We start from the raw sequence: 14,329 nt of genomic DNA on the forward strand, positions 1-14,329 counted from the left end.
GGAGTCACCTAATGATGTCAACATCCTGCAAAACGGACTTACAGACTAATGATTGGTGCAAAATTCATGGTCTTAAACTTAATGCAAAAAATGCATCATCATTCTCCTTGGCAAGGGCGATGCTCCTGCAAACTACCACATCAATAGCAATACCTAAGCATTTACTCAGTGGTGACAGATCTGGGCACAGAAGTTGACAGGAAAGTTATCTTTGATCACCACGTTGCTACAGCAGTAGGAAAGGCATTTTATATTTATTATCCCATAAGTAAGAGCATTGCCTCAAGAAAAAAAGACATTATAACCCCCTACACTTCCCTCATCAGGCCAATAAGAGAGTACAACGGTCCCTTTGGTATGTACCTTTCCAAGCACCTGCAGCAATTGGATAGACCACAAAGGTTCCTTACAGAGAAAATTCAAAGTCTTCAGCATCTGTCATATGAGGACAATCTAAAATCACTATCACTTTACTCTTTGTCATTATTTGTTTATCTGGAGCTTATCTGGAACCAGGATCCCCACAGACTGCTCAAATGTAACCTATGCCTTGTATATAAAGCAATCTCTGACCCTACAGATTTCTCTCACAGAGGTCACCTCACCTTTGAAATAAACTTACAATTCATGTTAAACAAATCCCATAACCACAGATTCACCTCGGGGTTCCGCTTGTGTCCTTCTTGGACAGGGGTGATAGGTGCTGACTCTAGAGTCTGCTTGAAATAGATACTCTTTGAACAAGGTGTAAACTTGGCTAGGCTTGTAATGGCCAGGCCATTAGCCTAGTAACCCTCCTATGATCCTATGAACGTATAAGCCTGACCAACCTAGTCTGTAAGGTTATGGAAGGGAACATTATGGAACTAATAAATATAGATTAAAAAAAATACATGGTTGCACAGAGTTTCTGAACAATTCTGCATAGATTGTATACTGAATCCCTCTGGAAAGACACCAGAATCTAAGCCAATTGTTGAAGTCAACCACCATCTGTTCATACTGTGGCTTCACCCTTGAAGGTAAACTGCTGCTCAGTGCAAAGCAAATACCTGTCTGCAACACATATTCAGAATGTTCAATAATGTCTCTCTCCATATAGTCCAGTGAGGCACTTACACCCTCATGGACTATGACAGAATCATACTGGTACATGTGATGGAGTGACTTGAGTGTGTGCAGAACCTGGGAGATCCTGGCTCCAGATAAGCACATAACCGTTACCTTCGCCTTGTCCAGTCTACTGAGTGGGGTGTCTCTGTCTATCATACAATGGAGTCCCCCAAGGCAACAGTCCTAGGTAAAGTGTTTGCTTACCTTATGGTGTTTGCTGTGTGTGGTGTTTTCGCATTGCTTTTGGCGTGCGCTTTTGAGATTGCTGAGGATAGGTGTTGCCGTTAATAGATTTAAGAGGTCTCTGACATTTGGAAAGATTATTTTTTAGTGCCTCAGCATAACATTGTCTATGTGTGTGAAGGACACTGTGTGGTGCACGTACTGTGCATGCATGTTCTCGACAACTCTGCCATAAAGATTTTTGCCTCCAAGAAAACTGTGTATGTACACCTCTCTCACATACTGTGCTAGTTTCCTTAATAATTAAAAGATTGGCTGTGTACATGTGACACTTGCTACAGTCTCAGGATGCCCACATCTACTAAGCTGGTTACAGAGACATTAGGAAATTGTGCATCCATGTTGTCCACAACTGTATTTCGGTGGACTACTATAGGTTGAGGATCGGATTATACAATGGACTCAAGGGTTTGGCACTACACAGGGTCAGACAGTGCTTAAATATAATAATTGTGCTGTTCAACTCCTAACTTAACTGCCCTATGCTAGTCTCCTCATAATGACTTTGTATTAGCCTCACTAAGTTATAGGTTTCAGTTCCAATAGTAAATTTACAGACAAACTCAACTGTTTAAGCATTTGAGTCTATACAGGGCAATGCCAACCACCTCTGCATGATGAGCAGCTTTGCACAAGTATGCTGAATTTATACTAGCAATAAAATAAAAATAAAAATAACTACTGAGCCTTCTGGATAATAAATTATTTCACTTTGATCCCTTTATGAATGCTTCCCAATTTGGACCAGGCAAACACCTTCTGCCACAAGATGGATGATCCTAGACCTCAATGTAAAAACAAAGCAAAAAGAACCCACCCAAGTGAAATGCTACAACAGAAATAACAATGATTAGCAAGATCACCCTTCTGTAAAGTGATTACAATGTAAACAGCTGAAACCAACAGTCAGAGAAGAGAGAGACTTTTTGCAACAAAACTACTTTAAATGCTTTGAGAAAACACCAGATATCATTTAAATAAAGATTTTCAAGTGCAGTTTATCAAGTACAATAACATCTTTGCCCAGATTGCACTGGAAGGTAATCTGTAACAAAGAGATGCTTCTTAAGCAGGGGGGGGGGGGGGTGACCCTACTGAATGGGCTTAAGGGCTAATGCTGGAAGCCACAAAATTAGGTGCATGGATTTAGTGGCATATACAGTCCTCATCAGAAAGTTTCAGCACTACCATGTGGAATTCTGCCTCACCTCCAACATGCATCGATTATGACAGATCGAAAGCAGAAACTATTTTGCATACAATCATCTAATAACTCAGAAACAACTGCATCCTTTCAAATATGCATATAAAATCTAACTCTACAGCATCACTGAGTCGTCATGTTATTCTAAAGCTAATAGTATAAACTATTTTCTAAACACAGCAAGTAAATACTAAGACATTCTTTCTCTTTAACCGATGTGGCAGAGACAGATAACATCTCCAGTTCGGCTTCAACAGTACAATTTTGTATCCAGTTTCACCTTAACGGGGCAACTTTGCAGTCTTTCTAATTTTGCTATTTTACTCTCTCACAAGACTCTCTCTCTTTGGGAGTTTCGTAATGCCCTTCTGGAAAGTTGTCCTGTACTGCTGACAGCAGCTTCATTTTCAGCCATGAGCCTAACAAATACAGCACCAATATTTTAGGCACATTCCTTTTTTCAAACATCAATTACTTTTGTTTAAAAAGAAGGTCATATGCAGGTAAATCTAGACTTCGATAAAGTGCACTAACACATAAAAGAGGAATCCTGAAAAAAGCTAATATTCCCGCTCAATGAAGGAAGTGCCCAATCATGCACTTGCTCGCACAAACATGAATGATTGAAGAGGGTTGATTTTGTTGGTAGGATAACCATCGCCATCTCCAAATACTAAATGGACCAACTCTCCAGGAAATGCAGCAGCAGCACCATGAACTGAAGGCAGGGCCGGCCTTGGGTTAACTGGTGCCCTAGGCAAAAGTGCTCCCCGGCACCCCTCCCCACACCACACCACCCAGTGCCCCCCATCCTGGTCTACCTACATCAAATAAATACTGAAAAAGCACCCCTGACAGAGCGGCGGCCGCCTAGTTGGCCTATGCCTAAGGCCAGCTATGACTGAAGGTGAAATTCTACAATGAAGCTTTACACTTCTGCATTATGCTGCTGCACCCCTTAACCATACTAAACGGAAACATACTTTGTTTAGGAAAAATTTCCTGATTTTTTAATGTTCTGTCAAGGTCAAGATTGAATATATATACTTAGTATTTTTTCCATTGAGAAATGTTCAACTGCAATAGTTTTTTTTTAAAGGGATGGTTAATTAACTAATTAAATCAATGATTCAATTATGTGAAAAGTTAGAGGGACTATAATAGTACTGAAGCATTCGCTATTAGTTTGTCTGAAGAAGTGCGTGTATCTTATGCATGAAAGCACTCACAAACAGTAAAGTATTTTGGGATTTTTACTTCGACTGGCGTCTTTTTGTTGGATCCACTTTGGCAGTTTTTTTCTTGGTTATTTGAGCTTTGCTTGTCTGTGTTTTTCATACTAAACGGAATGTTAATAAGAAACAAAGTGCTAAAATATGATCTGGTAATGAGATACTACTTACCTGGTGGTTCTAAGAACTACTGAAGAAGAGTACAAAGAACTAATACAATGCATTCCAACATATTTTAGAAAATTTGATCAATGTTATGCTTCTGTTCAGATGTGAAAATCACCTCCGGTTTCTGTGTTATAATGTTGTTACACAGTCAAGGGTTTTTTGGAACTCCAGAAGCATCAAATGCAAACTGTTAATATTAACGGCAAACAAACTTAGAATTTCCAAACCGTTTACCCCTCCCTCCAAATGTCCATATTTTTAACATAGCTGCATAGACTAAATATGAGAACATTTCAGACAGAAAAGTAGTCCAGATACTACTACACTGGGACAACAGCTTTGGCACTGTCCATCAAATCCCAAAACATCAAATGACCATTTACTCAAAAATCACTTAATTAAAAAAAAAAAAAAAAAAAAAAAAAAAAAAAGGCTAAGTGACCCTGACTGATGTGAAGGGAAGGAGCCAAGATACCCACACTCCCCATGCAAAGACCTTCACTTCTGCACATCCTTACATAACAGAACACACTGAGAGGCTGAACAACCTTGATGGGCATGGTTTGTTGAAGAAACGGAAACTGATGAACCATACAACTTCCCTGGGACAACACATCACAGGTCAGCATTGCAGACAACCTCCTTACAAAGAAATTGAAACAAAGTAAGGCAGCTTATAAATAAAACTAATACAGCAAAACTTAACTTCCCAATAAAACTGTTACAGAACTGTGGCATCTTGCAAACATCTGATTTACTCACGGTTTCTGATTTTCGTAGCTCTTTAAGCGACCCATCTCACCACTGTAGATTTTGTTCATATTAATATCTGTGTGGACTACAAGCTCATACTGACGAATGCTGTAAAATACAAAACAGATGCAGGATTATTGAGCACTGCCACATAAAACTGATCAGTCTTGACCTTATCTACTTTAGAAGAGCTACAGCAATAGGAATATTCAACCAATTCGTCAAGCACCGTGACATACTGACAAAATTCATAAGAACAAACGCATGTCTGCAGTGTACACAAAATTACTAATTTTTAATTAGATCACTCACTTACTCCCCATTTTTACAACAAGATCCTTCAATCAGACTTTCTTTGCCTCAGTCAACACACTGAGAATAAAGGTCCAATTCTCAGCTCCACTAAAACAAACACTATGTTATTTGGCACCAAAACAAAACTTCAGCAGAAACAAAGTACAGTTGTGTACACTTACCATAAATGTAGATGTTCAAGTGTATTCACTGTTGCAGTCATCACACTTGGGGTTATCCTGCCAGGGGTAGCCCTCAGTTGGCCAGAATACCAGAGGCTTAGTATTTCTGCGTCGGTTGCTGTCGCTCCAGGACTGATATCAGGTCATCAGTGGTATAAAATCAGGTAGTCGACGCCATTACATCAGTTTTTCTTGCCCCAAATGTCAGAAGCCCACAAATAGGGAGCTAGGTTATGGTGGAAGAACACCACCAGTAGAAAGTAAATACTAAAAATCCCTGTAAGGAGTGAGGAAGAGAAACAGAGATACAGAGACAAGGGGGATGGAGGGTGGGAAACCAGGACTGCAACAGTGAATACACTCAAACATCTACATTTATGTTAAGTGTACACAACTGTACTATGTGCTTCATGTTTCACTGTTGCAGTCATCACACTTTGGTAGATTCCCAAAGCTGAAGAAAAGGGTGGAGGCAGTCAAGAAGACTGGGGGATTGCTAGAATGCCCTACAAGACTGCGGTTGCAGAACTCCATGTTGCAGCCTCCAGGAAGTCTCTCTTAGGGACCCCTCTGAGAAAAGCTGCAGAGGTGGAGGTTGCCCTGGTGGAATGTGTCCTGACCCCCTTAGGGGGTGGTTTCCCATGGCATTTGTAGCAGAAATGGATACATTGTGCTATCCATTTAGAGATTGTTTGTTTGGATATGGCCTTGCCCTCTGCCCCTGTTGCAAAGTTGACTAGAAATTGGTCAGTTTTCCTAAAAGATTTAGTCCTATCCAGGTAGAATCTGAGCTGTCTGTGCACATCTAGAGAATGCAGAATCCTTTCCCCCTTGTTTTGCAGGTTAGGGAAAAAAGTGGGCAAATGAACTGATTGGTTGAGAGCCACACTGGACACCACTTTAGGCATGAAAGTTGGGTTATTCCTGAGGGAGACCCTGTCAGCATGACAAATGATGAAGGGCTCTACTGCCATGAGTGCTTGTAGCTCTGAAACTCTTCTAGCTGAAGTGATGGCCAGAAGCAAGGCTGTTTTCCAAGAGAGGAATTTTAACTCTGCTGAAGCTGCAGGCTCAAAGGGGGTTAGTACGAGCTTTTCCAACACAAAGTTAAGGTCCCAAGCTGGGGCAGGAGCTCTTCTGGGTGGCCTTAAATTGTTACCCCCTCTTAGGGGCTGGTTGATGAGAGGGTGAGAAATGAGAGGTGGCTCTGTGCTGTAATGAGCAGAGAAGGCACAGACATGAATTTTAATAGAAGAGAAGGATAGGCCCCCTGTGTAGTAGGTCTGCTAGGTAATCCAGGATAAGAGGTAAGAAGGGCTGTGCTGCTTCATCTCCTTTAGCCTGGATCCAGGTGCAATACCTTTTCCATTTGTCAGCATAGGAGTTTCTAGTGCTGGGGCGTCTGGCCCTCACGTACAACATCCAGGACTTGCTTGTTTAGGCTGGCAACTTGAGTACAGGTCAAAGAATAAGCCAGGCTGCCAGGTTCAGGGTCTGCAATTGTGGATGCATGAATTCTCTGTTCTGCTGGGTCAAGACAGTTGAGATCTGAGTAGGTGCCACGGTAGCAGGGGTGACAGACTGTGCAGCAGTGGGTACTAGTGCTGGTGTGGCCAGTCTGAGGCAATTAAGATTGCTCTTGGTTTTTCCTTCCTTATTTTGAGTAGTACCCTTGAAAGTAGAGGTAGAGGGGAAAATGTATAGATAGAGAAGTTTACCCACAGGAAGGATAGGACATCCACTTTCCAGGCCTTGCTGTGAGGTTCCCTGGTGCAGAATTTGCTGAGCTGGTGATTGTTGTGGGAGGCAAAGAGGTCCACCTTCGGGGTGCCCCATTTCTGGGTTACGAAGTTGAAGGTGCTGTGGTCTAGCTGCCACTTCCTGTGGGTCTAGGAGGTTTCTGCTTAAGTTGTCTGCCAGAGAGTTTTGGGAGTCTGGCAGTAATTGTGCTTGTAGGTGAATTTGCATGGCTGAAGCCATGTGCCAAAGGGTCATGGCGAGTCTGCAGAGAGGATAACAGTGAGTTCCTCCCTGCTTGTTGATGTACCACATCACTGTGGTGTTGTCTGTTTTGATCAGTAGAGGCCCTGGGGAGAGTAGGGGTCTGAAAGCTGTCAGAGCATGCTGAACAGCTAGCATCTCTTTTTGGTTGATGTGCAGATGTATTTGATTTGGCCTCCAATGGCCCCGAATGCTCCTGCCGTCCAGGTGAGCACCCCAAACATAATCTGATGAGTCTGTGGTTAGGGTCTAGGCGGCATGGGTTTGTGAGAAGAGAAGACCTTTGTTGTGGTTGCATGCTGCTGCCCACCACAGAAAATCTTTCCGTAGACAGGGTATCATAGGTATGACAGTTTCCAGGTCCTGAGAGTGTTGACACCAAAAGCTTTTTAGGTACCATTGAAGTTTCCTCATATGCAGTCTGGCATATGGAATGAGTAGAATGCAGGAGGCCATGAATCCTAGAGCTTGCAGAATTTTCCTTGTAGATAACTGGGTTCTGGTGGCTAGTTGAGAGAAGTAGCCTGTCAGGTAGGCTTGTTTTTCTGGAATAAGGAATGCCATCTGGGATGCTGTGTCCAGGCTTGCTCCCAGGAATACAATTTTTTGGGTGGGTACTAGTTTGGATTACTTTTCATTTATAGTGTATCCCAGGGAGGTCAGTAGGTCCTTTACAAAGGTCAGGTGCTGCAACAGCTTTTCCTGACTGTCTGCCTGAATCAGGCAGTCATCTAAGTAGGGGTAAATTTGAATATTCCTTTGTTTGCAAAAGGTAATGGCTGGAGCCAGGCATTTTGTGAAAACTCTGGGAGTAGTGGATAAGCCAAAGGGAAGCACAGAGAACTGAAAGTGCATAGATCCTGCTCTGAAATGTAGATATTTCCTGCAGGAATCCCTGACTGGATTTGTAGATAGGTCTCTTTTAGGTCTAGAGTGGCTAACCAAGCATCCTTGGATAGCATAGGGAGAGGCTGCTGGAGGGAGAGCATTTTGAATTTTGGTATTACCAGGAAGGTGTTTAGAATTGATAGATCGAGGATTGGGCACCAGGTGCCCTCTTTTCTGGGTACCAGGAAAAGTCTGGAATAGAAACCTTGGCTTACCTGGTCTGCAGGAACAGGCTGTATTGCCCTCATGGAGAGCAGGGAATGGACTTGGTTTTGTGCCTCTGCCTACTGGTTTGGAGGAAGATCTGGGAACCCTTTGGGGTTGGTAGTGTGTGGAAATAAAATTTGTATCCCTGGGACACTATGTTGAGAACCCACAGTCGTTAGTGATAGAGGCTCAGTTTTTGGCATGGGAGGAGAGTTTTCCTCCTAGGGGCACAAGCAGGTGGGCAGAGGTAAAGGGTGGAAGTGTAAAATCATTGTGAGTTCTTTCCATAAGGGGGTGGCTTAGCACTCCCTGTTTTTGAAGTGGAGGAACTCTATTGCTTAGATCTCTGCATTCCCTGGGAGGGTTGTCTGGGGGGTCTGCTTCCCATAGGTCTTGGCTGAGCTGGTCTTGACAGGGCCAGAAAGGACCAGTGCTTGGAGGAGCAATGCCTACTGAACCTCAGAGGCTGGACCTGCATGAAGTATTTAACTGTCTGCATAGATTTAGCTTTTTCTTCCATCTTTTTAAGACCTCTTCTGCCTTGGTGCCAAACAAATTGTCTTTGTTCAATGGAGCGTCCAACAGTTTTGATTTGACATGGCCTGGCAAGGTCTGTTCCTTAAGCCAAGCATGTCTTCTAAGTACAGAACCTGTGACTGCTGCCCTGCAGGATGCTTCTAGGGCATCAAAGCCACATTGCAAGGTGTATCTAGTAATTTGGCTTGCAGAATGCATAAGCTCCTGTAATTCTTTATTTTCTGCACAAGCCAGAAAGGTCGATATTTTTTGTTTAAGGAGTTCCACAGTATGCTGCTGGTATTTCAGCATGTGGAACTGACAATTTAGCGCTCTAATGGCAAGAGTTGCAAAGGTGTATACTTTTTAACCCATCTGTCTAAAGCTTGGGAATCCCTGTCCGAGGTGGTGTGATTCTTAGCTGCGGTTGCTTTTATTCCTTTAGGTCCTTGGAAGATGACCTCTGGCTCAGCAGTAGAATTCTTGAAAAGAAATTTGTGAGAGTCAGGGATAGTGTCATACCTGTCAGGCTTCCTGGGAGCAGGTGGAAAGGTGTCAGGAGTTAAACTGGATTCCATAAAAACATCATCTACAACATCCAGGACAGGAGGAATGGCTAAAGGTCTGTGCTGCGGTAAATCTAAGAACTCCCAAAGTATCTTTTTGGACTGAGGATAGTCCTGACACTCCCACTGGAAATGCTCCCTTAAAATATGTAGGGTTTCACCAAATGAAAAATCCTCTGGAGGAGAGGCAGAAGGAAAGAATTCCTCTGCATCTGAATCCTCGGAAGCAGACAAGGGTTGCATGTCTTCATATGCAGAAACCTCAGCGTCATCGGACTCCTGGTCAGATAAAACTGCTGGGGACAAGTCTTTCTTTTGGAAGGGGTAGGCTGGCTTCCCCTAAGAAGCATGATAAGGTCTTCTGCCATTTTAAGCATTTGAGAGTGACGCATGGAAGCAGGTGCTTGAGCTTGGGTCGTCATTTTTTTAGGCGTAGTTCGTACTCTGGGCCTTAGAAACTTGATAGTTTTAGAAAGAACTGAAGATGTGAAAGAAGTTGTCAGTTTGTGCCGAGTTATCAGTAGTGCGAAGAACTTCCTCGGAAGCCGGTGCCTGCTCAGCGGCTCCAGACTCATCCAAGGTAGAGACATCCGCAGGATCCTTAGTCAAAGAAAAGTCTCGCAGCATACCAGACTTCAAACGGGTCTCAGTGGCAGCCTGCAAATCCACAGAAGCAGGCATCAGGGGCTGCGAAAGCACCTCAATGAGGACCGGTGAACTGGTGACTATCTTTACAGAAGTGTCGTCAGCAGTTTTGGACCTGTGTGGTCTGTCTCTGTCTTTATCCTTATGTTTTTTTCAGAAGATCAGTAGTCGGATGGCTTACCAAAGCCATTTCAGAATATGGAGATCGAGAGCGAAAATATTTAGCTACAATAAGGGCCCGACGATGTATAGTTCTGGCATTGAACAAAGCACAAAAACGACAGCGAGGGACATCGTGGTCTGGGCCTAAACAGGTGACGCAGTAAGAATGGAAATCTCGGTGTGGTATTTGCTTTCCACAGCCGAAACAATTGTTAACTTTTTCTGACATCAGTTAGAGCAAGAAAAAAAGGATCCCAATGGGGTACTTAGCTTTATAAGACTTCAACTTCAATTCAGAAACAAAAACTCAGGTAGGGACCGTCCGGCACTCGAGCAAACTGCTTCTGCTTCGGGCTCCTTAGCAAAAAAGACTGATGTAATGGCGTCGGTTGCCTGATTTTATACCACTGACGACCTGACGTCAGTCCTGGAGCAACAGCAACTGACGCAGAAATACTAAGCCGCTGGTATTCGGGCCGACTGAGGGCTACCCCTGGCAGGATAACCCCAAGTGTGACGACTGCAACAGTGAAACACGAAGAACATCATCACAATCCAAGACCATAACTACTTCCCTCTAAAACAAGTTTCATCTTTTAAATGTTTAGGGTTATAGCTACATCCCCCCCTCTCTCCATTTGTACTCATCTGTAGAACACTCAAAGATCAACTTCCTCCTTTTTTGGTCATGTAAAAATACCACCCCCCATGCCTCCAGAACAGAACAGGCATGTTTCTACCTCAACTTGTATATGGTGTTTCTCTCATCGAATCTGCCCTAACTAAAGACTCTACCACCATGCAGTCTGTCTCAAATCAATTCTGTTCCTTCGCATATCACTACCTCAAAAATGAACATCACTGTCTAACTTTGGAAAAAGTAAAATGGCTCCCAATTAAGGAAAGAGTACATCTACTCCTAGGCTCTCAAGTACACAGTCTTCTACAAGAGCAGTCTCTTTCTCCTCTAATGGCCAGTCTAATATGGCAAGTCCTCTTACTTCAGAAACCACTGACACACAGGTCCATGTTCTAAACACCTCAATCCAAGCCTCATTCTTCTGAGCATTGTTTCTTTCTACTTGGCCCTAGGCTCTGGGAATCACGCCTTTCAATTCTTAAAGACACATAATCCTTCCCCTAAGTTTTGTGCTCTACTGAAGTCTCATCTAAAAATCCAAGCTAAATGTACTTGCGACCTAGCAAGCCATATAACCTAGACAAGCACTACTCTTCCTGTATTTTTCATTTCCATAATACCTTGTACTTCCTTTTATTCTTTCCTACATATTAGGGTCGCTACATGGTGAGATATTATGTACTATCACTAACTCTTTGTATATTCTCTAAAGCTGAGACTGGAACTGGTCACAACTGATCACAGCTCTAACCTGATAAATTCAATAATAAAGATGCCCGTTATTTTAAATCCTTGTTAAAATATTTAAAACAATGATTTCTTTAACTGTTCATTTTTAATCTTTCTGAATGCTTTCCATTTTTCTGACAGTACAAAACCAGACCACCTATTACAATAAATAGAACTCTTTAGTTAAAGATCATATGCAGCAGTGCTTAACATCATAGCATCTTGCAGTACTGCTGACCTCACACAGTGGTGATTCTGCAACTAAAAACTAAAGATGCAGTTAAAAATGCCTTAGCTTTAATTACTTAAATTTCTCTCAAAATCAAGAGTACTTCTGAGTGGCTGCCGACTTGCTGTGTGCACCCACGTCACCTTGCCTAGTATAGTTATGACATGTGGTCAGGGGTGCAGATGGTTTTCCAATGACTTTCAAATGATAACCCAACACTGCTGCAGTCTAAAAACTTAGCCACCTAGTAAGGTACTAAACCAGCAAGTGGAAAAACAGGCATCACATGAAAGTGGTATACCAGTTTCAAAGCACAAAGCTTCTTCCTCAGTACCAAATCTAATGCTGAAAAAACTGTCCTACAGTTACAGAGTCACAAATAACATGACACCATGTAATACATGAAGAAATGAGAAAATATGCACTACATTTATTAAAAACGGAAGCTACATATATTAAAAAGCAAGTCCTGCTAAATTTAAACATATATAAATATTTTGAACAATATAAATTACTTCCAGTGTCAAAGTGCAACCAAAACAACTAAGTATACTGCCGCCCAGTGGTGTAAAGAAAAAACTGCATGCAACTGCAAAAAAAAAAAAAAAAAAAAAAAAACCCGCAAGATTTAGAAATATTCATTACATCCTGGGGGCGGAAGAAGCCCTGAGAGTAATACTTCATGTTTGGCATTTAGTATTTGTAGTTGCTCATGTTTAGGAGTACTTTGGTATGGACCTTATTAATAGCATAAAAACTAAAACTTGACCCAGGATGTTGAATAAGTAGTGTATATAGAGCATTACTGATTTTTTGGCAGTTGATATTACTAAAATGTTCAGATATTGGTGATCTGAACATCCTAGAATTTTTAACCACATACTAAATAAACACTACTCTCACTTCTACATATAATGGAACTTCTAATCTCATACATTTTCTGAGAATTACTAGAAGTGAATTCTTTAGTTTTAAAAGCATACTAGCAGAAAGTACAACTGTCACATGGAAAAACAACCCCTCAATATGCTAACATCCACTTTTTTGTGTCAAAGAAATTTGTGGCCTTTCTTAAAAGAACTACAAAATTCTTCCACTTTTCTACCTCTCTTGTATACAGAGCAGAAATGGGTTAACTGCTTATTAACTTGAATTCTTATAAGAATTATGCTAAGAAACACCAGGAAAGCAGCACTTTATTGAAGACCACCACATTACTAGGTAGTAATTCTATGTGCACAGCCATAATAAAATGGCCGCATGTTAAAAATTAAGCTTACCTAGATTCATCACCAGTGGCTTCCACCCCAAAGTGTTCACAAACAGCTGGCCAAAACTGCTCACGCCAAGTAATGAAATCCTCTTCCAGACTATTGAAAACAAAAACATATCAGACATTCATCTTAAGATATCACCTTTAACTTGTCTTTCACCACATAAAATAATTACTTATAAAGAGGCCCAACCATTTTAAGGAAGATGCACACTGGGACAACTGATGTTACATGCTCTGCAATTTCCTCTTTACTTTTCATTTTTCATCTAAAAACTCTGGCGCACCTCAAAACATTAGGTGCATGTAATGTTTTTTTTTTTTTAATTAAAACATACTACAAAGTTAAGAGACAAAATAAAACTGCTCATACAGCTAAAGCAGAAGCATAAAATAGAGGGATTAAGTGACATGTCTTATTAGATTTGAAAAGCAATGAAAATAGCATATAGAAAAACAAGTCCACAACAAACTGATGTGCAAATAATGAACTGATACATGTTGTCCTACTGCTTGTTTGTGGTTTGAATGCAATGTTTTATGCATGCATCAGAAAACCTGTGCAGTGACCAAACAGTTGTTAAAGCAAACAAGAGTCTGTAAACAAAAAAGTCACATTCCATTAGCCATATGAGCTATAAACTTATAACAGCTTGATCTGTTTTTTGATGTGATCTGGCCACTGCTCAGCCTACAGAATTCAACTAAGCCCTTTGTTACTTGCACAAGACATATGAGCTTATTATATGGTGAGGTTTTGGAACTGCCAATAAGTGATTATAATGGCTAGCTGACTCCAAAACCGCTCCCCCAACAAGTAACACTAACCTGCGACAAACAAGTAAGCGGTCATCTTGAAGAAGCAGTTCAGTCCCTTAATTGCTGACGTATACTGTTTCAGAAATTCACAAAACAATTAACTGCTGCAGATGGTTTTATACCCTTGATTATGTTACATTCATATAGAGCAAGGGCTATAAAAAATGAATAAGGAAACACCAGCACCCCAACTGTCAGTGAGTATCAAATTCAATGATTTTGTGTTCTCCTGTGTTCACCTGTAGCTTGCATCCAAAGAGCCAAAGCTACCAGCAGCCTGTAACATAATTTTTTTAAACATTTAATAAAAGTACCATAAACACAGATGCACAAACAACAGCATCCTACTTGCTTAGAAAACAGAAGCCATACAAGCCTCCTCTGTTTGTACGTTAAAGGATGACATTACAACCATTCTGTACAGTCCTTTCTCCAAGCAGAATAAAGAGAACTTCCTAAATTAAG

General features: G+C 41.5%; 1 protein-coding gene across 1 annotated transcript in view; it reads right to left on the reverse strand.

The window, feature by feature from the left end:
* LOC122787192 (NADPH--cytochrome P450 reductase) overlaps positions 1-14,329 on the reverse strand; it is a gene marked incomplete in the record, with an annotated part of 550,447 nt that overhangs the window by 213,417 nt on the left and 322,701 nt on the right. The window contains 2 exon segments of the mRNA XM_044053780.1: positions 4,723-4,821; positions 13,053-13,142. Of these exon segments, the coding sequence (XP_043909715.1) occupies positions 4,723-4,821; positions 13,053-13,142 (189 nt within the window).

Source organism: Protopterus annectens, chromosome 13.part0 (assembly GCF_019279795.1).
Source record: "Protopterus annectens isolate FY-2018-M chromosome 13.part0, PAN1.0, whole genome shotgun sequence".
In the NCBI taxonomy this organism is placed as follows: Eukaryota; Metazoa; Chordata; order Ceratodontiformes; family Protopteridae; genus Protopterus; species Protopterus annectens.